This window comes from Girardinichthys multiradiatus, chromosome 2 (assembly GCF_021462225.1).
Source record: "Girardinichthys multiradiatus isolate DD_20200921_A chromosome 2, DD_fGirMul_XY1, whole genome shotgun sequence".
Lineage (NCBI taxonomy): Eukaryota > Metazoa > Chordata > Actinopteri > Cyprinodontiformes > Goodeidae > Girardinichthys > Girardinichthys multiradiatus.
In genome coordinates, this window is record NC_061795.1 from 51243380 (window position 1) to 51268287 (window position 24908).

The 24908-nt window shown below is 39.7% G+C and overlaps 1 protein-coding gene across 1 annotated transcript in view; it reads right to left on the reverse strand.

The window, feature by feature from the left end:
• Nucleotides 1-24908, reverse strand: part of LOC124884049 — a 49202-nt gene that overhangs the window by 12285 nt on the left and 12009 nt on the right. The window contains 13 exon segments of the mRNA XM_047391644.1: nucleotides 37-69; nucleotides 873-887; nucleotides 1250-1427; nucleotides 4817-5112; nucleotides 5114-5531; nucleotides 5725-5755; nucleotides 6347-6543; nucleotides 6629-6696; nucleotides 17993-18046; nucleotides 18134-18283; nucleotides 18400-18730; nucleotides 21174-21198; nucleotides 21291-21366. Of these exon segments, the coding sequence (XP_047247600.1) occupies nucleotides 37-69; nucleotides 873-887; nucleotides 1250-1427; nucleotides 4817-5112; nucleotides 5114-5531; nucleotides 5725-5755; nucleotides 6347-6543; nucleotides 6629-6696; nucleotides 17993-18046; nucleotides 18134-18283; nucleotides 18400-18730; nucleotides 21174-21198; nucleotides 21291-21366 (1872 nt within the window).

The window sequence follows — 24908 nt, forward strand, 5'->3', positions numbered from 1 at the left end:
GTATGTAAAGTTAGATAAACACCAGAGGAGGCTTACATCTTTGTCCAGATGGCCCTTCGGTTGCTCCCACTATTGTGATAGAAGGTCAGATCAGTGGTCAGTGTGAGTGTACCAGAGGGGAGAACATCATGTTAATCCAAGAAAGACTTTACAGAGAAGGAAAAACCAGCCAGAACATTCCAACAAGCAGGAGACACAACTGAGCATCCAAAAGCAACTTGAGATGCATTTTTTATTGATTTCTGCTTCATGATCAAACAATCATAAAGGAGGCAAAAGCACAGAGTGGTACAGAGAAGAAGAGTAGCTTCACACCTTAAAAGCAGAACTATGCAACACAGTAAAACAGAAAAACACAGCAGAACTCTGATGTTTTCCCAAACAGCTCCACAATAATTCAAACAGTCTGTGTTCTGCATTAACACGCTGTGATTGGTTGATAGTGCGCATTATTTTTGGCAAAATGTGAAAATGTAGAATGTTTGGTTCAAATTGAATGAAGATGGTTTCATTGTTTCTGCAGAACACAGAAACACAGAAGGACAGTAGGGGACAGCGCAGGAAGTTTCAAACGTTAAAGTCCAAAATCACACGTTTTATTAAAAAAGAAACTGAAAACTCAGACAGTTATCTCACTAAAATTCTTCTAACCTGAGATCCTTCATCTACATCTGATTGATTTTTCTCTTTTTGGATCAAAACGCTTCACTTTACGCTTACATTGACTGATTCTGCTTCTCTTTGCTGGGTTCTGAGCAGAATTGCTGTGAATGCTTATATGCAAGGTTGATGGAAATCTATAGTTTAACTGAACACATCACCGTTGGAACAAAGAAACACATGAGGAGCAAGCACCCATGCAGCTTCCTTACTCTTTATCTCCTTTACTGTAAATGCAAAGCATGCGAGGAGAGAGAAAAATAAAAATGTTTCAGTGAAAATCCAGATAATCAGGATGCTTGGTTTATTTTATATGCACAACATTTAACATAACAGCTTTAGAATGTGTTTGGTCTACAGATAACAGATAAATCTGAACAAAAACTGGAAAAAAATCCAGTTAGAAAAACTTTTAAGAAAGACAAATGAAGCATTTTTAAACTGTTTAGAGCAGCTTAATTTCTGCACTTGTGTATTAAATATTCAAGACATGTTGTGTTTTTCTTTAAATGATTAATGTCACTTTAATGACTAAAATATGCTGACATCCAAATGAAGGCTTAACCCCACATTAACTGCTGCTCCTCACCTCTGACGTCCTCCTGCAGGAGCCACAGGGACGGTCAGGGTTGTAAGTTTGGGGTCCTGAGGGGTGAGACTTTGAGATGTCTTGCTCTTCTCCTCGCCTCCACCTCCTCCTACTGCTCCTCCTGCTTTCTCATGGTCAATGTCCTCGATGTTTACAGCTGGACGGCGGCTGGAACTCTCTGGAGAGTCACAGAATACAGTTGTTTCTTGAACATCACAAATAAAGATGCTTCTATTTAAACTGGAATATTGTCACAAAGTCATTCAATTCAGAAAGTGAAACTGGTGTTTTATAGTTATCGGACACAAAGTGAAATATTTCATGTGTTTACTCTGCCAGTTTTGATGAGTCAGCAAAGAGGAGCGCCAGGTTTAAAACATAAAATCTTCTTTCAATATTATTTAATTTTGTTGTAACTGTTGTGTAATGTTTGATGGTGTGGTCTAATATTTATTGTCCCTTTTAAATAAAACTAGAAAAATCATTCTGACTTCCAGAAAACCCAAAAGTTAGTTTCTCAGTGAATTACATTTTATCAGACCAATAAACATGATTTTAATCCAGAAATGTGTTCCTACAGAACAGTAGGTCCATGTTCTGTTCAGGATCTGCTCTCAGTATGTGGTCTGGGCTCCTTTTGCATGAATTACTGCATCAGTGCAGCGTGGCATGGAGGAGATCAGCCTGTGGTTCTGCAGAACTGTTCATAAAGCCCAGGTTGCTTTGAAGATGACTTTCTGTTGGTCTACAATGTTGGTTCTGGTGTCTCTCATCTTCTTCTTGACAACAGCCCACGGATTCTCTGTGAGGTTTGAGTCAGGCCCGTTTGCTGGTGTTTCCATGGTGACTGTTACCTCTGCCAGTGTGTGCCGGTTTTCCTGTTGGAAAATGAAATCAGCATCTCCATGAAGCTGTCAGCAAAAGAAGGCATGAAGATTTCCAAGATGTCCTGGTAGATGGCAGCTCTGACTTTGGACCTGATAAAACCCAGCGGATCAGAACCAGCAGATGACATGGCTTCTAAAAGCAACACTGACAGTGGAAATGTCACACTGGACCTCCAGCAGCATGGATTCTGGGTCTCTCCAGTCTACCTCCAGACTCCGGGACCTTGATCTCCAGATGAAATCCAAACTTTTACTTTTATCTAAAAAGAGGACTTTGGACCAGTGAGGAACAGATAATGTGGTTCTGATGTTCAGGGGTGGATTACCACAAGAAATCTAACAGTTGTATTCCATTTTCTGGGTGCGTCTGCTTGGTTGATCTTAAAGTTGTGACTCCAGGAGGAGTCCACACCTCATGAATCTGTTCAAAACTCTTGAATGGTCTTTGCTATACAATATTTTCAAGGATGCAGTTATTCCTGCTGCTAGTGCACCTTTCCCACCACACTTTTTCCTTCTACTCAACTTTCCATTAATATGCTTGGACACATAGTTCTGTGAACAGCAGCTCCTTTAGCAATGACCTTATGTGTCTTCTCCTCCTAATGGAGGATGTTAGTGACTGCAGGACAATCAGCTGTCTTCTCCATGATTGTGTACACCGTGACATGGACATAACAGAACATTTCTGGATTAATATCTTTTTTTATTGGTCTGATGTAAGATCGTAATTTTCTGAGAAACTTAATTTTGGGTTTTCATTTGCTGCAAAGCAGATTGATCAAAGTTCAAAGAAAGAAAGACTTAAAAATATCACTCAGTTGGCAATGGATCTATTAAATGAGTTTCACTTTTTGAATTAAATTATTGAAATAAATGAACTTTTCAGTGACATCTAATGATATTGTAGATGTGCCTATATCCTATATTAAAGAATTAAGACAAAATCTGGTGAAATCCACATTATAAAAGACCTATAGGTTGCATGTGAAGCATTGCAAGGCTGAAAATGCTCAACAAGCAGAAGCAGGACAGCAGGCAGATTTAGAAGGACCTACATCCAGCTAATACTAGACGATCCGTCAGTGAACTGGGACACAAACAAGTGTGTCCTGATTGCTGGGAACTATCTCACTCATCTGCCAAGTCATCCAGTCTTACTTATCCGGCTCACGCGTTTCCAGTGAAATCAGTTCTTCTAACCCTCAGACAGTAAACTGCACAGGCTGAGAATTAAACCAACAACTTCAAATATAGTGCTACATCCACCTAAACCTTTCAGAAGGTGTTCCTGGAGATTCTGTGATGTAATAACTTGACAAAGAAAGGCTCTGGTAACTTCTAGTTGGTGATCATGACTGACTGCAGCTGGATGATCTCAGTCCATGAGAATGTCAAACTGGATAATGAGACACTGCTGTTCCAGCATTTTCCTGTTGGTGGCAGGCTTGAGCTTAGATTGTTCCTGGGTTTTGTTCTGAACCTCCTTCTCTGTTTTCTTTCCCCAGAGGGGGGCAAAGGCCTTATTGTTGGAGACTTGCCCTGTGGTCTGCTGGACCTGAAACTGAAATGATTGGACATCATGGCCTTTGTTACATTTGGGGGGCAGGAGGGCTTGAGAACAACATCTTAATGATGACGTATAGATGGCATGATATTGAGGACAGCATCTGAAGAAATCAACCCAGAAGATAAAACTCAGACATAAATGGGTCTTCCAGATGGACAACAATGTCCCTCAGCATACCACCAGATGAGCTACAAAGGTCAAATAAACTCAACGTTGTGGAGCGGCCATCACAAATGTGTGTGCGAGGAAGGCTGCCTGCACAACCCGACCCAGTTACACTGGTTCTGTCAGGAGGAATGGGCCAAAATTCTAGCAAACTACTGTGAGAAATTTGGAAGAAAGCAGGAATAGTTTAAAGGGCAGTTCCACCAATTACTGAGGAAATATAGAGAAACCTCTGAGGTTTTAAACTTCTTTAAATTCTGACATTTAGCAAATCTAAATAATTTTGTTGACCCTCATTTACCTAAAACAGAAAAGGTTTAATCTGATTTCATGTCAGACAGTGAGGAAACATGCTGTTTTTTCCTACAGTGGATGGAAATATCTCTGTAATATTGACACAGTGGGCTGCAGAGTTCACATAAATACAAACAGGCACAGAAGATGGAAAAAGAACCGTTCAAGGAAATGTTTCAAAGTTCTGAACTGAGATGAGAATCTCTGTCATAATTAGCACTGTATCTCTACATAACAGCTATAATAAAAAATAAACAAACTGTAGACATTTTAAATGGTACTTGTGAAACCTTATTATAGTTTTTCTGCTTTATTTGTTGTTGCAGGTTTATCAGATTTTATGGTTTTTATAGTTTATTTCTATGTTTTTCTCCTCAGTCTTAAGCTGCTAGAACCAAATGACAGAGAATGACTGAGAAACTGAGCTAGCTTGTGAAATGAAAAAATGGTATGACCTGTATGAAAACAACTCCATGCTACAACACAAAGCAGTCACTGCTGCATCTTCATGCTACTGAACACACAGGAAGTTCATCCTGACACCTGAACTGAATTTCCTTCTTTCAAATACTTTGTTTAATTCGCTCACCTTAGAATTATGGATGGATGGGTTATAACTGAAAGACTTAACTTCCACTAACGCAAGTTCACCTGCAGAAACATCTGAGTCATCTTCAATGAAGAAAGCTGGATTAGCGAGCCCAGACAGCTGCCGGGGCAGCGGGTGGAGCTGCTTCGGTGGCGGGCTGGCGATGGGCGGCAGGCGTAGATAGGAGGGGACATTGGGAAGCTCAAGGGTGCTACTGCTGGGTGAGGATGGAGAAGGGGAGCGAGACCTCAGGTAAGGATGATGAGGGGGAGGGAGAGGTGAGTGTTGCATGAGATGATTGAGTTCTAAATCCTGCTGCTTCTTATCTTGCTTTTGTTTCTGCTGTTGTTGTTGTTTCTTAGGCATCTTGTGGCATAAGGCTGTTGAGGCGGTTCCGGATGTTTAGGAAGCACTCCTGAGTTCGTCCGGGAAACTGAGACAGCTTCTGTGGGATAGTAGAAAGGCTCTGAGTGAGGCCGGAGAGACAGTGGTCCGCTGAACCCTCTGCACCTTTGGGTAGAAGCTCAGTGAGGGTCTGGGCGATGCTCCGTGGGAACTGTGTGAGTCTGATCTGGGAGAACTCGTGCCGTATCTCAGGAGGCAGGGAGGGTATGTGCCTGGTAACGTCTGAGAGCTGGGTGGGGAGCTTAGGCATGGAGGGTATTTTAGGAAGAGAGATGCCGTTCTCTTTGAAGAACGCGTTGATGTTGCCAAAGCACTCAGAGGTGGGAGGAAAGCGCATCAGGCAGTTCTTAAATGAATCACAGCTGACCGGAGCTATGAAGGAGACAGGTGGAAAGGCAGGTAAAGTCAGGAAGAATGAAAGCAAGGCAGAACATGAGCATTACTGACAATAACACTGTAATACTTTGCACATTAAAAAGAAAGTTAAAGTTGAGAATGATGATGCATCCATCAACCAAACAGCTGCTGCAGAAAAATGATTTTGTAGAAATGAGATTTTACAAACCTCCACATCCGTCACCAGAAGCATCTTCATCCTGCAGAAAACATTTAGAGATGGCAGCAAATGAAGGAAAATGATGAAAAAATAAAATGGTAAACGGCCTGTACTTGTATAGCCCTTATCAAGTCCCCAGAGACCTTAAAGCGATTGACACTATAATCAGTCATCCACTGACAGTGGTGAGCTACAATGTAGCCACAGCTGCCCTGACAGATGTGAGGCTGCCATACAATCGGCACCACCGAGCCCTCTGACCAGCCCTCAGTAGGCAAGGTGGGTGAAGTGTCTTGCCCAGGAACACAATGACTGAGACAGACATAGCAGGGGCTCGAACTGGCAACCCACCGGTTACAAGACAAACCCCTGCCACCGTCGCCATGATCGGCCATGTATAAATAAATATTATTCTACATTTAACAAAGGTTTCAATAGAAACTGATGAATAAAGGATCTATTATAAGAAATAATTAGAGCTCTTTTTGTTTTTGTCTGTTAGATATGACATGAAGGGACAGAGTGGACAGAGTCAAAGTGTTAAATAAAGATAACAGTTACATGTAATTCATGGTTAATTAAAGCAATTAACATTTAATTAACAACCATCACCGTTACACAGCAAACATACTTTATCTGCAGCATTGTCTGTGTTAGAAGCTAGAGCGTCTTCTGCTTTCTGGGGCTGCTGGGTCACAGCTTCTGAACTGGCTTCCTGGTTCTCGGTCTCTGGTTCTGGTCCAGCTTCTGACTCTGGCTCAAAATTCTTTCCTGGTTCAAGACCTGGTGTTGGGGAGGTTGAGGTCTCCTGCTGCGGCTCAGGTATTTCTGTGCAGATGTAGATTTTTAGAACTTACAGCAGATACTGTATCAGGTGGTGGTCTGGACTTTTCTTTGAAAAGTCTATCTCTACCTGGTTCCTTGATGGTTGATTCCTCAGCATCTGTGTTCTGCTCTTCTTGGACTAAAGTGTTTTCTTTTCTGCAGGACAGAACAGAAGATTCAGTTAGAGACAGAACAGAACCGTATCTAACAGTAGTGGTACCGCCCCATGTAACTATGTGACTAAAGTACCACATAGACGTGGAGCATGTCAGTGAAAGGCAGGAACGGATTACCATCAGCTATAAGAGAGTCTTCTTCATGTTCTATATTTAAGGCTCATCATAAAGAACAACATGTATTTCTTTATTATTTTATTTTGTTTTGACACTCATTTGTGTAATGTTAAGAGATGTATTGTCAGCTTTAATCTTGGATATAATTTATCTTTTTGTGTTGAACCAACAGTCTGATTGGGGAAAATTAGCCTATGGCCTAAACCTACAACATTTACCTTTACATTTAAATACACAAGAAGCTATTGGATAATTTGATAGGGAGAACAGACCTATAACTGGGACACAGGAAGCAACACTTTATTACAAGATCACATTATGAAATATAAACTCTGTAGAGTTGCTCAGTGGGAGTAAATCTGCCCCAGATTAACTTTGTTGGTTCTGTGGGTGGAAAAAGAAAGATTCAAAACAACTGCTGTGAAGTACAGATTGATAGCTGATTCTCTCCTAGATGAAGCCACTAAAGAAGCTATTACTGCTATTAACTCTTTCTCTTTCTTTCACATAGAAAGTACTCCTGGACCAGTGCTTCCGTAGTTCAAATCTCCAGTCGGCCGTGATAGATGGCTGCTCAAATAATCCATGTTCTGGTTTTGTTGCAGATGTCTTGCTGTTAAAAGGAGGTCTGTCCTTTCCACTGTCACCCTATACTTGCTCAGAATGAGGGATTGCTGCAGAATCAACAACCCCATGTTATCAGCTGGGCTTCCTTCCTAACTGGATTTGACTGCATCATTTAAAAACGATGCAGGGTCAGTCTGGAATGTATGTAATTGATCTGGAATCTATATGACTGAAATGATGTGATTATATATTTCTGGACACAGACTGGATGTATTTGTCTTGTGCCATGAGATATCATTTGTTGTGAACTGACACTAAATAAATTAGTTATGTGAAAAATTCAGCATACATACAGTTTACATGAACTTCATTTTCCAATGTCCAGTTTTCAGAAACACAAAATCAATTTTTGTAACATTTTTAAACTTTACACTCTAAATTATAATGGTTCAAATATTTCCAAAAACATCTGAACTTTAATATGAAATCTGCCAAAACTACCAATGGATGGATGGTAAATGGACTGAATTTATATAGCACTTTTCCAGACCACTCAAAGCACTTTACACTAGAGCCACATTCACCCAATCACATTCATTAACGCTCACACATTCATTCATTCAGGTAATAACGCTTCTACATGAGAAATATTTTTACATACTCTGTTTTCTTCTTTCCATACTGTAAACAGTTTTCCATGATGTTTAATATATTAATTATTCCGAGAATATGACATGTTTTAAACCAGATTAATTGCTCTTACTGAACTTTCAGGGCTTAACTCGAAAACAACCCAGATTACATCAGTCGGAACCATCTACTTCATACTGAGGTTTATTCCGGCTGTGTGAGGACCAGCTTTTAGCCTCATGTCAGCAGAAAGCTTTCAGTAAAACGTAAACTAAAGATGAGTTTTTCTCTGAATATGGAAGGACATTTTTTAGTTTTATAACCTATGATGTGAATTAGCGCAGGGTTATCAGTTCTCAGTACTCACTTTCTCCGATTGAGCTGAGATAGTACTGTTAGTATTCCGGGCTCAAAATGTCCGCCAGCATCAGAATCACAGACTGGACCATGAAGCAGATCAGCTGATCTCATCCAGTTCAAAACGTCCTCAAAGTGTTGCTGTTTATCAGTCAGCGGCTGCAGGAGCGGCTGTTACCGGGGCAACCGTCGGGAGGAAGAGTGAGAGGGCGGAGGGAGGAAAGGCGGTTGCTAGGGGAAGCTGCGGTTGCTATGGCGCAGGGTTGTGACGCTGCTGAGGAAAACCTCGCGGGATTTAAAAATCTGCTGCGGGACCTCCTGAGAGAGGTGGGATTCAGACGGTCCTTCCCAATACTCGCGGAGTTGATGGGTTCGAGTCCGTAGTGTGACCCAATTCTCCAGAGTGGTCCTTAGCCCCGCCTCCTTTGTGCCCCACATCCGCCCTTCGGCGAAGCCCGAAGTATATTACCCACAATTCACTGCTGCAGATGACGTTCTGAGCAAAAACCAATCACAACCGTCAACGTAACCAGCCATCAAATCAGAATAATAAAAACTGCGTAAACTTTAGACAGCAAGCCGACAAATATATTTTTTTACTGGTTTTCCAGCCTCAAAATTGTAAGAAACCAGTGGGTCCAGAGTGAGTCTGGGCCAGTAGATCATAACACAGAAGTTACCTTTCAAACAAACACTGGAGCAGCGAGAGTCTGGTGTATAAACCTACGTCACTTCCGGCACTTTCTTCTCCTCAAAACAATTACTTGTTGCAGTTTTAAATAGTTTTTTTAGCAGCAAAACTGTGAAAACAGCGCTGGTTCCCGCCCTTTTTGATGTTACGGTGCAGAGGTGCAAGTCGATGACGTCACCTCTACTGTCCCAATTCTCCAATTTTACAGCTTGTAACCTGCGCACTTCGACCCCTACATGCACTTGTACAAAGTACACACTTCATAGAGGGGCGTAGGGTGTAGTGTGGGTATATGAGTTTAGTGCCCTCAGCTTTGTTTCACGTTCCCTTTAGTCCTCAGTTCAGTTATTTATTCTGTAAACTTGCGATTTTCTCGTTTAACGTTTTAAAATATTTTTTATTGGTTTCTTTAGTTTGGAATAATATAAAAAACACCAAAACACAAGTTCTATGCATAAGATTAGTTTTTGTATGGTGAGAATGGACGCAATGGATGAATTATTCAGGTCATAAACATGGAAGAAACTATTTTCGTTTTAGTTATATTACTTTTGCACATAGTAATTTTGGATAAACTCTAAGATAAAAAAACAAAACAATGAAATGACTTTTATTATGACATAATATTATAAAGGAGAAAGCCCCACTCAACCACTAAAACTGACTAAGAATTTACTGACCTTAAAAATGATAAATTATTAATAGGCAGCAAACAATGTGATAAATAAATTTAAAAATGTACAATTGGGCAAAGAACAACAACAGAGTGATGAAAAGTAACTAATAATTGTCAAATGACTCATTCATATATATATATATATATATATATATATATATATATATATATATATATAGTCAGTCAGTCATTTTCTACCGCTTATTCCATAGTGGGTCGTGGGGGAGCTGGTGCCTATCTCCAGCAGTCTATGAAGGGGAGGCGGGGTTCACCCTGGACAGGTCGCCAGTCCATCGCAGGACAACACACAAACAACCATGCACACACTCATTCATACACCTAAGGGCAATTTAGAGCGGCCATTGAAGAGTTTCTTGAATTACATTCACTGGTTTGTGTTAATGATGGATGTCCGACTAGGTATGATTGTAGTAGGAATTTAGAAAGTGTTTTAGATTTAACATTAGTATCAAATGGAATAGCTGGATTTACATCTTGGGAGGTGCTTTGTGATTATCCTATGGGTAGTGACCATTTTCCGATTATAATATCAGTTGGTTCTGAAGTAGTTAAAGAAGAGGAAGTACTGATTCCAAGATGGAGACTCAGTAGGGCTAATTGGGAATTTCTTTCAATATTTAGTTAAAAACCAGTGTGATAAACTAGAGGAAAACTTGTTTTCTGATGTGGAGTTATGTAACTCAAAAATTGTGTCTGTTATTATTAATGCAGCTGAAACTGCAATTTCTAAAACAGGGGGAAGAGGAAGTAAAAAATCAATTCCATGGTGGAATGAGCAATGTAGTATTGCTATAAGGGGAAGAAATAAAGCTTTTAAATCGGTAAGGAGATGGCATACTTTTGAGGCATTAATTCAATATAAGAAAGCACAAACTATAGTTAGGAAGACTATTAGAGCAGCTAAGAAGGTATGTTGGAGGCAGTATTGTATTTCTATTGGAAGTTAAACCAAATTATCTGAGGTATGGAGAGTTATTAAGAAAATGAATGGTGTTAAGAAGAAATTTTCATTACCTGTTCTAGAAATTAATGGGAAAATAGCTGTTAGTAATAAAGAAAAGGCAGAGTTATTAGCAGAAACGTTAATTACAGTGCATAGTTCAAAAAATGTATCTGAAGATATAAAGAGTTATAAAGAGGAGATTTAACTGAAAATCCAGGAGTCACTAATAAGAGAATAGTTTCAGATCAAGAGCTAAATATGCCTGTTACTATGTATGAGCTAAAAAAAGCTATTTTTAATGCTAAACAATCAACACCAGGAAAAGATGGAGTTTGTTATATAATGCTTAAACATTTAAATGATATATCTCTTACTGTTATTTTAAAACGTTTTAATCTGATTTGGGAGACGGGAATAATTCCTGCTGCATGGAAACAGTCAGTTATAATTCCTGTGTTGAAGCCAGGTAAAAACGCAACAGACCTTTCAAACTATAGGCCTTTAGCTCTTACATCTCAATTAGGGAAAATAATGGAAAGAATTGTAACAGATAGCCTATCATATTTTCTTGAAAGTAAAAATGTATTATGTACTTTTCAAAGTGGTTTTTGGAAATCTTTATTTGCAGATGATGGGGCTCTGTGGGTGCGAGGACATTAATCTCATATATTTGCAGAAAAAGATGCAGGATGCCATTTTGAAAGTGGAAGGTTGGGCAAATAAATGGGGATTTAGAATTTCAGTTGCAAAGTCCCAAGTTATTTGTTTTTATAGAAGTTAATTTAAATCTTTATAATCAGAAGCTTGAACAAGTGAATAAAGTGAGGTTTTTAAGAGTCATCTTTGATGAAAAATGAACTTGGTAACAGCACATAGAATCAGTCCAAAATAAATGTAAAAAAGTGAATAATTTGTTGAGATGTCTCTCTGGACAGGAATGGGGAGCTTCAAGAAGTGCGCTGTTGGGAGTATATCAGGCTCTCATGAGATCTTTCTTGGATTATGGATGTATAGCATATATGGCAGCTGCTGACAGCCATTTGAGGAAACTTGATAGTGAACAAACACAACAGTTAAGAATATGTTGTGGAGCTTTCAGATCATCTCCTTTAGCTGCTTTGCAAGTTGAAATTGGTGAGCTTCCTTTAAGATGAAGAAGATTGAAGCTAATGTATGTGTATTGGGTAAACCTACAGGGACACAATTATGATCATCCAACTAAGGCTGTGCTGCAGGACGGTTGGGAACATCAGAAATCTGATTGTAAAAGATTTGGATGGATTGGGGACATAAAAGCTCATAATTTTGGATTGACTCCGTTCCAGTATAGTAGGAATAGAGGGAAAATGAAGAAGTAGATATATTAGCTAAACAGGCCTTGAAATCAGATATTATTAACTCAAGTATTCCTTTAAGCAACAGTGAGGGTAAATCTATCATTCAAAATAAAATCCTTAAAGTTTGGCAGGAACAATGGGATAATCATGACACTGGTAGAGATTTATATAAAATTAAAAAGTATGTGGGGGGTAATAATTGTATGAATGGTAGGCGGAAAGAAGACGTAGTAATATCTCGACTTAGAATTGGTCATACTGGACTTAATAGTTCTCTATTCAGAATAGGGAAACATGAAACAGGGACTTGTAATTATTGTAAACAGATGGAAACAGTAGAGCATGTATTATTAGAATGTAATAAGTATTCAGAGGAACGTCAGCAACTAAAATCGATACTAAATAGAGAGAAAATAGGATTTTCTATGATAAATCTTTTAGGAAATAAATCAAATTATGTTAGAAATAAATTAGGTTTTTTAAAAACACAGGGTTATTTAATCGTATTTAAAGTATGTGTGTATGCATTTGCGTACACACACTCACATACATATATATATATGTATGTGAGTGTGTGTGGATGTGAATTTGCACATTCGTATATACTATTGAGGTTTGTATTATTATATTCCCTCTGAGATTATTGATGACCACACTCCAGTCTTAACTTGGTTGCCATCCGCCAATAAAAAAACAAAAGAAGAAGAAGGCGTGGTAAGGCGTATTCGTCACTTCCTGTTCTCACTGTTGCACTCAGTGAATTGTTTGGTGTGTGAAGCTCATCGTTTGATCTGATTTCTCTCTACTGTGATATCTCTTACTTGTTCTAATACATAAGCACGTTAAAACACTTACTTTCTGCTGCTACTTTTAACGTTTGGAGACTCTCCGTGTTTTACACGGTTTTTCTAGTAGTGGTAAAGGGTCGCTAGCTTAGCTTTAGCACCACCATGGCTACCCGTTCTGCTGTTTCTCTCTCTGAGTCTCCTCCTCTCTCCTCTGTGTCAGATGTTCAGTTACTCCTCTGCCTCCTTTAGTGATAATGGGACGTGTAATAAATGTAGCAATTTTGTAGCTTTGGAGGCGAGAGTGTCGGAATTGGAGGCCCCGCTCCACGCTGTTGAAAAACCAGCAGATATCCGAGGCCCCTTAGCCAGCGCGGAGCCACCGAGGGTAGCTCCCCGTTGCAGTCCTCCAGCAGAGCCCGCGCAGCCGGGGCCTCAGGCCGGCTGGGTGACGGTACGTAGAAAGCATAGTCCTAGATCCCAGCCCACAGGTCACCACCAACCCGTCTGCGTTTCTAACAGATTTTCCCCGCTCAGCGACACACCCGCTGAGAAGCCAACTCTGGTAATTGGCAGCTCCATAGTCAGAAAGGTGGCACTAGAGACACCAGCGACCATAGTCAAATGTCTGCCAGGGGCCAGAACGGGCGACATCAAATCCTACCTGAAACTGCTGACTAAGGATCAGCATAAATACAGTAAGATTGTTATTCACGCTGGCGGTAATGACACCCGGTTACGTCAATCGGAGGTCACCAAAGTTAGTGTTGCTTCGGTGTGTAAGTTTGCCAAAATAATGTCGGACTCCGTCATTTTCTCTGGTCCCCTTCCTGATCTGACCAGTGACGACATGTTTAGCCGCATGCTGTCATTCAACCACTGGCTGTCTAGGTGGTGTCCAGAAAACAATGTGGGTTACATTGATAACTGGCAAACATTTTGGGGAAAACCTGGTCTGATCCGGAGAGACGGCATCCATCCCACTTTGGATGGAGCTGCTCTTCTTTCTAGGAATCTGACTGAATTTATTAGTTCTCCAAAACTCTGACAACCCAGGGTTCAGACCAGGAAGCAGGGTCGTAGTTTAACACTCCTCTCTGCAGCTTCTGTACTGCTACCCACCCATTACCCTATTAAGACAGTGTCTCGCCCACGGCCAAAATTTAATAGATTAAAAAATAATCTAAAAGGAGGAAATCAGGAAAATCTCATAAAAATAAACACAACTCAGACTTAAAAGAAAAATAAAACAATTAAAAGGTGCTTACTGAACATAAGATCTCTCTCTTCAAAGACATTGTTAGTTAGTGACCTGATTTGTGACAATCAGATTGATTTATTTTGCCTCACAGAAACCTGGCTGCAGCAAGAGGATTATGTTACTATAAATGAGTCAACTCCTACTAATTATTTAAATTTTCACATTCCTCGAATTACTGGGCGAGGAGGAGGAGTAGCAACCATCTTTCAGTCGGATTTATTGACTAGTCCCAGACCAATCAATAGCTACAACTCTTTTGAATATTTAATCCTTAGTTTTCCTCATCCAAATACCAAAGCACTAAAACCTCTTCTGTTTGTTGCTTTGTACCGTCCACCAGGCCCTTACTCTCAATTTTTAGATCAGTTTTCAGACCTTTTATCTGATTTAGTGTTAAATACAGATAAAGTTATTATAGTGGGGGATTTTAACATTGATGTAGACGCTGAAAGTGATAGCCTAAATATAGCGTTTAATGCTATCTTAGACTCAATTGGCTTTGATCAAAACATTAACAAACCTACCCACCTTTGTCGTCATTCTCTGGACCTTGTGCTGACATATGGCATTGAGTGTAAAGACATAATATTCTCTCATAACCCTGTCCTGTCTGACCATTTCTTAATAACCTTTGAGTTTAATTTAACCGAGTACTCCACACCTGAAAGAAAATTTCATTATAGTAGATCATTATCAGGCGATGCTGTAACAACATTTAAAGAATCTGTTCCACTTTTAATTTCCTCATTATCACTGAAAAACACAGTGGAGGGCAATAATTTAGTTTCTTCCCCTTCACAAATTGATTCTTTTGTTCATAGTGTTACTTCATCATTGCGTGATGCATTAGACAATGCAGACCCCTTGAAAAAGAAGGTAATTATTCATAGGAGGCTAGCTCCTTGGTTTAATTCAGAGCTGCGTACTTTAAAGCACAATGTTAGAAAATTGGAGAGAAAATGGCGTTCTACACACCTAGAGGATTCCTACTTAATCTGGAAAAATAGCCTATTGTTGTATAAAAAGACACTTCGCCAAGCTAGAACAGCTTATTTCTCATCAATAGAAGAGAACAAGAATAATCCTCGGTTTCTCTTTAGTACAGTTGCTAAACTTACACAGAGTCATAGCTCTGTTGAGCCATCTATTCCCTTAGCTCTCAGCAGCCATGACTTTATGGGATTCTTCTTAAATAAAATTGATTCTATTAAAAATAAAATCTTTGACATACTCCTGAAGATGATTACTTCATCCTCAGCAAGTGAGACAACATTGGAAATAACTGTAGAACCTGATTTGTGTTTGGACTGTTTTGATCCTGTGAAGCTTCCTGAGTTATCAGAAATATTAGCTTCATCTAAACCTTCAACTTGTATGTTAGACCCAATCCCAACCAAATTATTTAAGGAAGTGTTCCCTCTGATTACCAGCCCCATTTTAGATATGATTAATCTATCTTTAGTAAATGGATCAGAACCACAGGCTTTTAAGGTAGCTGTCATTAAACCTTTACTTAAGAAACCTTCGCTTGATCGAGATAATTGAATAAATTACAGACCTATATCCAATCTTCCATTCTTCTCTAAAATTCTTGAGAAAATAGTTGCTAATCAAATGTGTGAACATTTATACAGCAATGACCTGTTTGAAGAGTTTCAGTCAGGTTTCAGAGCTCATCATAGCACTGAAACAGCTCTGCTGAAAGTCACTAATGATATTCTTATGGCCTCAGATAATGGACTTGTGTCTGTTCTGGTTCTGTTAGATCTCAGTGCTGCATTTGATCCAGTCAATCATAATATTCTCTTAGAAAGGCTGGAATATGCTGTAGGGATCAGGGGAACAGCGCTAGGCTGGTTTAAATCTTATCTGTCTGACAGATTCCAGTTTGTTCATGTAAATGATAAATCATCTTTAAACTCCAGGATTAATTGTGGAGTACCACAGGGTTCAGTACTTGGGCCAATTCTCTTTACTATATATATGCTTCCAATAGGTCAAATTATCAGGCAGCATAGGATAACTTTTCATTGTTACGCTGATGATACTCAGCTTTACTTATCCATAAATCCTGATGAACCCAACCAGTTAGATAGACTACAAGCATGTCTTGAAGATATAAAAACTTGGATGACTTTAAATTTTCTGCTTCTAAATTCAGACAAGACAGAAGTTGTCATCTTTGGACCGGAGTCTTTAAAAAAGAAACTGCTTAGTCAATCACTTAACCTGGATGGCATTAAATTGACCTCCGATAATAAAGTAAAAAACCTTGGTGTTATTTTTGACCAGGACATGTCATTTAAATCTCATATTAAACAGGTTTCTAAGATTTCCTTCTTTCATCTCCAGAACATTGCCAAAATTAGAAATATCCTGTCCAGGAGTGACGCTGAAAAACTAGTCCATGCATTTGTTACTTCAAGGCTGGACTATTGTAATTCTTTACTATCAGGATGTCCACAAAATGCAGTTAAAAGCCTTCAGCTGATTCAAAATGCTGCAGCAAGAGTTCTGATGAAAATTAAAAAGAGAGATCATATTTCTCCTATTTTAGCTTCCCTTCATTGGCTCCCTGTTAAATCCAGAATAGAATTTAAAATTCTCCTCCTCACATATAAAGCCCTTAATGATCTAGCTCCATCATACATCAGAGATCTGATTGTTCCATATGTTCCAAACAGAGCACTTTGTTCTCAGACTGCAGGTTTACTGGTGGTTCCTAGAGTCTCTAGAAGTAGAATGGGAGGCAGATCCTTTAGTTATCAGGCTCCTCTCCTGTGGAACCAGCTCCCAGTTTTAGTCCGTGAGGCAGACACCCTGTCTACTTTTAAGGCTAGGCTTCAAACTTTCCTTTTTGATAAAGCTTATAGTTAGAGTGGCTTAGGTTATCCTGAGCTATCTCTGTAGTTATGCTGTTATAGGCTTAGGCTGCTGGAGGACATAATGACCACTTTCACCCTCTTCATTACATTCTCATACTACTCTCCAATTTTGCATTGTTTGCTGTTATTTCAGCTTTTAACTTGTTCTCTCTTTTCTCTTCCTAGAAGCTACACCTGGCCTGACTCTGTGTCTACCTGTGACACCTTTCTGGAGAGGGGCACCGTCCAAGCTTCTGCTGGCAACAACTTAATGCTCACCTTCTACAGATGATCCACATGGTCCTGTCTTTCAGTGTTTAACCCTTTCTCTCTCCTAGACATGGCTACTGACTGAGCTTCTACTGTGACTAACTCTATGTTCTCTCTTTCAGACTCTAACCTTGAAAACTGGCTCAGAGTTTATCTGTTCTTTCTTTCTAGATGAAACGACTAAAGGAGCTACATCCATTAACATTTACTTTTCCTTCCCATAGAAAGTACTCCTGGATCAGTGCTTCTTTGTTCTCTTTGTGTCTCTGCTCTGTTCTCTCAAACCCCCAGTGGGTCGTGGCAGATGGCCGCTCACACTGAGCCTGGTTCTGGTTCTGCTGGAGGTTTCTTCCTGTTAAAAGGGAGTTTTTCCTCTCCACTGTCGCTACATGCATGCTCAGTATGAGGGATTGCTGCAAAGTCAATACCATTGACTGTCCACTGTCTCTACATGCTCATCCAGGAGGAGTGAATGCTGCAAGTCACTGACTGGATGCAATCTGCTGGGTTTCCTTAGATAGAAAAACTTTTTATCCAATTTGAATAAATAACTGAGTCTGACTGAACTGTTCAATGATTACGATTCATTGGAATGTATGAACCTGACTGTTGTGAAGAGCCTTGAGACAACATGTGTTAAATAAACTGAATTGAATTGAATTGATCTAAAGGCTTATCACAGTGGGAGTAGGAGACACCTGCCTGATTAAAAACCAAGAGGTCTTCAAAACCCGGAAGCTTCGACATGGGTACTTACTCTGTGTTTTCTCCTTGCTCCACCTTGCTGTCTTCGTCTTGTGGTACTGGCAACCTGGCAACAGGACACAATAAGTGTTCTTAAAAAGAAACTGTGTAAATGCCAAAATACATAGATTCCTAAATGTAAAGATGGTCTAACTCAGGTTCAGGTTCGTCCAGCAGCTCCTGACTCTCCAGTGAGAGCTTGATGGATGTTCCCTCACTGGCCATTTGTCTAACAGCCATCTCTGCTGTCTGCCGGGCCACCTGTTCAGCCAGACGGGCCATTTCCATGCGCTCCTGAAGCAGACTGAAAGGAGACAGGGTGGGATTGTATACCATATTATATGAATAACTGCTTTGCAGTAGAAGAATACAATATAAACCCATTGGCCTTAACAAGCCAGGTCCCTGCACCTCCCTCACCGTTCCTCCATAGTGGCCAAAGCAACATCTTCAGCCTCCTTCTTGATGCTTTCGATAAATGGAGTCCAGCGGCCCGTCTGAGTCTCAGCGTCTTCCTGTGATGTTATTGTCATGCTGTCTAATGCTGGTGCCTCCAGGTTGGTGTCACAGTTCCCACGACGCTGCACAGAGCTGGATGGTGTCCTTGTCTCCTCCTGCTGTTGCTGCTGTGCTGAGACTCTCATTGGACTTGGGGATTCTGCAGCTTTGGGGTGACTTTCATAAGTCTGCTGGCCGTCATTATCTGACTCCACGTCCTCCAGCACCATATCTGGCTTGAGTTTGGATGAAACTAATGTGGAGGAAATGTTTGAGTAGAAGAAGTCGAAAACATATGGTGAAATAGGAGAATAATTTCTACTTTTTAAGTTTTGAACTGACTTGACCCAACAGAGAGCTGAGGAGGGGACATAATGGGATTAACTATTGCTTTCAAAAGTAATGATGATGATTGATTGAAACTCTGCTGATGCTGGTTTTCTACTGTAGAATACCAGAAACTGGAAACTTATGATCTTCTATGAGTTTCTTGGACTTTCCCCTTTGCTCTGAATGTAGGTAAGTCCAGTGAATGTCAACTAAATCCTTCTCCTCTCAGAGAGAAGCCACCCTCTGCAATCATCCACTATCTAAAAGCACTATTAAATTACTGATACTGTTTAAATTATTGTTACTGAATAATACTGCCACTCAATCAATTTTATTAAGTCTTATTATTTTGAATTTATGATTTGTACCTATTGGTTTCATAAAGTTTTGGTTCTCATGTATTTATCTTATTTTTAAGTTTTGTTCTCCTGTTCATTGTCCTGCTTTAACTGATTTATGGAGCCCTTTGGACACTGTTCTTGGTGTGTTCAGATGTTTGCATGAATGATTTGAACCACTGAAAACAAATCTTAGGGCTATGAATAAAGGAACCTTGATCCTTGGCCATGTGCTGTTCTCTCTGAGTGAAGCAGTAGCTTAGATTTCCTCAATGCTGTACAGAGGTGAGCATCATCACTCCTTCACTTTTAAGCTCTTCAGATGCCTTCACTTGCTAAACAGGCAGATGAAAGCCAGGCTCCATTCCATCATCCCACATAACAACATTAAACTTCACAGTGCAGCTGATTACTAGCATCACTGCTTTAAAACTATACATATCATATAAAATGAAAAAGCTTATTGTTTAAAATGGCAGTAAGTTTTCCTTTTAAAGTCTTTTAGTCACGATGAGTCATCCAGCTGCAGCACTGGGAACCAGCTGAAGAACATGAAGAGAGTCTTCACTGATGTCTTTGCACGGTGCATTTCAGTAGTCTAAGCAGGTGTTGCTTTGACTACTGACATGTTGTAGTCAGTCAGATATGTTAAGGGAGTTACAAATATCTCTGCAAGGTTGTGTTTGCCACACTCCTCTTCACTGAAATGCATATCACCTGAATCAGAGTCTAACTGATATTAGTTAGTGTAGAGTTGTTTGGAAACGTGGCCAGAACACACGATGAGGTCAGAAATTCCACTTACTGAATAATTGTGCAGATAGTGTTTATGTTAGATCATTGACTGACATAATTTAAACCTGTTTCTCCAATCTGATTCTGTTGGTGTCATCCTGTTCTAACATTAAGGTGTTGGTCTATCTCCTCTATCCTTTCTGGGTCTTTGAAACTGAGTCAGATCCTCAGGAACCACTCCACACCAAACCTTCAGTCCACAGTTCACAGGTCATGTTATTAACATAAAAGGACCAATAAATCTTAAAATAAGCTCATAACCCTCCAAACATGAACAGCTCTCCAGGAACAAGTCTTGAAGTTCAAACTTTAATACAATTTCTACAATAAATCAAGTACAAATACAGATATACAGTATATTTCACATTCACCAGTCATTATAGCTGCCATTTAATGGACATGTTGAGATTGAGACACTTACATATATATACACATATATATATATATACATATATATATATGTGTATATATATGTATATATATACACATATATATATATACATATATATATATATGTGTATATATATGTATATATATATACACATATATATATATATATATATATATATATATGTATATATATATATATATATATGTGTATATATACATATATGTATATCTTGCAATAAATCTACAATTTCACATAAACGATAAATGACTAAATTTAGCAAAAATAAATGTGGTCATGCTAAAAATATTCCAGTGAACGTTTCGGTTGCCTCATTACTTTTAGTCATAAAAAGTTTACGGAGGGCTGTAAGGGCATTTTTACATGTTTTACAGTTGCCACAATAGTCTGTGCTGAACAGTCCCAGTAAAAAAAACTGTTCTGCCAGTTTGTGTACTGGTTTTCTCTCTACATGTTTGTGGGAATCAGAGCGTCCCTCAGCCGTCTCCTCCTGCTGTTTAAGGGGCTCGCAGTGCCTTCCCCCCTGAAACAGAAGGAGAAGAGGGACTGAGTTAGGCTCCAACCGTCCGACCAAAACACCTCCATAAAAACTAAAGGGGAAGAACAAAATGCTCCAGAGAAGACATGTGGAATACTTTACAAACCCCCATATAGAAAACTGAATCATTACTGCAATGACCTCGGGTCAGTTACTTTCTAATGCTTATGAAAACACCTATTATTGGCCCTTTAGCCTGAACTGTGAACTGTGGCCATAAAATACCAATCAGACAGCTTTCTAAACTACAACAGAGAACAAGGAGATAAACTGAACCTCAACTCACCTTTCTGCAGCACTTCAGTATCACCCTGACGCAAAATTAGAAAACAAATCTGGAATCAGTCTCTGAATGTTGAAAAGTCTGAGCAACATACCAAGTGAAGGACAAATTAAGAAACACCTCAGCTTCATCTTTGGATGGAAGAACAAGCTGAGGCATCTTCAAGCCCAGTCCTGACACAAACCAGTCAACGACTCTGTGGAGAAATGAAACACAATGAACTGAAGAAACGTAGGTAGGAAAATTAAACTGGATTAATTCTTATTTTTTGTAGTATAAAGCTGTGAGAGTGGACTACAGCACAGAAAATCCCATTTAAACCATCTTCTCTGAGCTTCGCTGGTGAAGCTGCCTCAGATGTGCCTTCGGGTTTCTAAATGTATATAACGAGGTCACTTCTGTCTTCTTTCGGTCAGTTACGGTGCTTTGGGAAAACAGTTTGTTCTCACAGGTAATATGTTTATACAGTTGTGTGAAAAGGTCTTTGCTCCCTTTCTGATTTCTTATTTTTTGCATCTTTGTCACACTAAAGTGTTTCAGATCATCAAACCAATTTAAATATTAGTGAAAGACAACTAGTAAACACAAATTGCAGTTTTGAAATAAAGGTTTTTATTATTAAAGGAGAAAACTGCAGTGAGTTTTTCAAGAACTGTGGAGGAATTCTGACCCACTCTGCTTTGCAGAATTGTTGAAATTCATCAACACTGGAGGGTTTTCTAGCATGAACGGCCTTTTAAGGTCAAGTCACAGCATCTCAACAGGATTCTGGACAGCACTTTGACTAGGCCACTCCATAGTTTTCATTTTGTTTTTCTTCAGCCATTCAGAAGTGGTCTTGCTGGTGTGTTTTGGATCATTGTCCTGCTGCAGAACCCAAGTTTCAGCTTGAGGTCACCAACAGATGGCCAGACCTTCTTCTTCAGGATGGTTTCGGTAGACAGCAGAACTCATGGTTCCATTTATCACAGCAAGTCTTCCAAGTCCTGAAGCAGTAAAACAGGCCCAGACCATCACACCCCCCACCATATTTTACTGTTTGTATGATGTTCTTTGTCTGAAATGTGGTGTTACTTTTACACCAGATGTAACGGGACACACACCTTCCAAAGGGTTCAGCTTCTGTCTCATCTGTCTACAGAGTATTTTCCCAGAAGTCATGGGGATCATCAAGATTTCTGGAAAAACTGGGACAAGCTTAATGTTCTTTTTGCTCAGCAGTGGTTTTGGTCTTGGAACCCATTTTTGCCCCATCTCTTTCTTATGGGGAAGGCATGACCTCTGACCTTAACTGAGGCAAGCAGTTGTTTGGATGTTGCTGTGGGGTCTTCTGAGACCTTTTGGATGAGTCGTTGCTGAGCTCTTGGGGTAGATTTGGTGTGTTAACCGCTCCTGGAAAGGTTCACCACTTTTCCATGTGTTCTTTTTGAGGATGAACTGTGGTTCTCTAGCGCCCCAAAGCTTTAGTGTTATAACCTTTTCCAGACGGATAGATCTCAATTCATTTCTTTCTCATTTGCTCCTGAATTTCTTTGGATCTTGGCATGATGTCTAGCGTTGTCAGGCAGGCCATATTTGAGTGATTTCCTGATTGAGAACAGGTGTGGCAGTAATCAGGCCTGGGTGTGTCTAGAGAAAGTGAACTCAGGTGTGATGAACCACAGTTCAGTTACGTTTTCACGGGTGGGGGGGCAATCACTATTCACCTTGTAATAGATAATGGTTCCTTTCAGGTCCATTCTGACCCTATAACAAGTATCAATTCACAGAAGAACACTATGTTTAATCTAAACTGGTTCATAATATGTTGTTGCCAGAATCTTCAAAGTACTAAAATACATAAATAATTGTTTTAATAATTATATAATAATTGAAATGTGTACAGAAGTGAGATTTCAAGCTGCTTCAGAGAAATAAAGCTGGTTAGAACTGGAGCAGAAACTACACCATCTGTCTGAACATAAGCTTTTTTAATTTGATGTTTTTATCACAAGAGGTCATTCAGCACTGAGATTTCCAGGCAGCCTGGGCTGGGTTGGCGGCTGGTCTCTTAGCTGTCCAACCTGATGCCGCTATGACATGACCTGACATTCCAGCTGCAGACTGTGCTAAAACTACACATTTCGTATGCGGCCATTGTGGTATCAATTTTTCCCTGAATTCTGTTTTCTCTACAAAATGTCTTCGTTGTTTAGTGACCTTCAGCTGCATTCTCAGGAGCCATGCGCTCATTTTCATCCTTTTCCATATTTCTAAACATCCAGCATAGATATGAATTTACCTTCATTTATTTTTGCCTGCCATTAAGAGGTGGACCTGTTGGTGAACTTTGGATCATTGTTCTGCAGCAGAACTCAGGGTCCTCAAGCTTAAGGTCACAAACTGATGGTAGGACACTCTCCATAGGATTTTTTGCTAGAGATAATTATTCATGGTTCCATCAACCACATCAAGTCATCCAGGTCCTGAAGCAGTAAAGTAGCCCCAGACCATTACACTACCAAGTCAAGTCAATCCAACATGTGCACCTAATGATGTGTAAGACGTTAAAGGCTGGCCCATGACTTAATATCATAAAGAGCAGACATGCAACTGAAACTGAGATACTTTCTGTCCCTAAAGCTCCTTGTGAAACAGCTGTACAAGGTGTACTTTCAAGACAACAGAAACGTGGAATCAGAAAGGAAGCATCAGTCCACAGAGGTGAAGGATTTTATGTGTTTGAATAAAATATCAATAACTGCTGGATTTACACTGGTAGGCAATAAGAAATAGAAAGTTAATCCTTTATTGTCCAACAGCGGGGAACAAAGCAAAATGCAATGAAAGCATCCAGGTTCATTCATCCCTAAAACCATAGAAGAAGTTAACAGACTACAGACTAGAACAACCAGTCAGGCTGTAGAATAAAAGAGAATAAAACCCAGGATCAACAAGGTTACTCTAATTAATTAGATTAGAGGTGCAGCATATTCAGGTGATACTGGTCTCAGCATCAATGGAAAAACTGTGCAACATTATATAAAAACAAATAAAACATAATGTCCTTTATTTAGTGAAGCAGCAGCGAATGTAACGTCATGTATGCAGCCAATGATGCCTGGAAACCCAGAAATGTATGAATAGATAATGCTTGATTATCAAAATGTGATATAGATTAAATTATTGCTTTCACTGATTCCTGCAGTTCTGACATTCTTCTATTAGTCTTGTGGGTCTGTGACTAGAAAACACCACAAGACTGCACAGCAGGGGTGTCCACAGTTTATCAGATTGGAAGCTACTTATAATGCATCCAAGTCACAAAGATTTACAGTCTGCTGGGGGGGATTCATGGGTGCTTGAGGCTCCTGTTTCAAATAAAATGTAACTAAATCTAAATGATTTGTGTCTGATGATAAAAAAATAAAAACAGAACTAAACTACAACCTCTGTTGGGGGTCGAAGTCCGGTGTCCCTCCTGACAGGCTTGGAAACAGTCCACTCTGCTGAGGAGGACAATCTGACTTTACCAGATGTTTGAGATGAACACTATGGACACCTCTGTTGTACATTAAATGTTCTTGACTGTGACAAAAAACGGTGATGCTCGGACATCTAATCAGTCTGATCACCCTCTCCTGACGGAGATTTCTGGCTCCTCCAGAAAAGATCACGCCATTTCTGACACTTTCCTTGTCCCAGATCTCAGCTAGAAAGTAGACCAGACCCAGGGTTAGTTCAACAAACTCATCTACT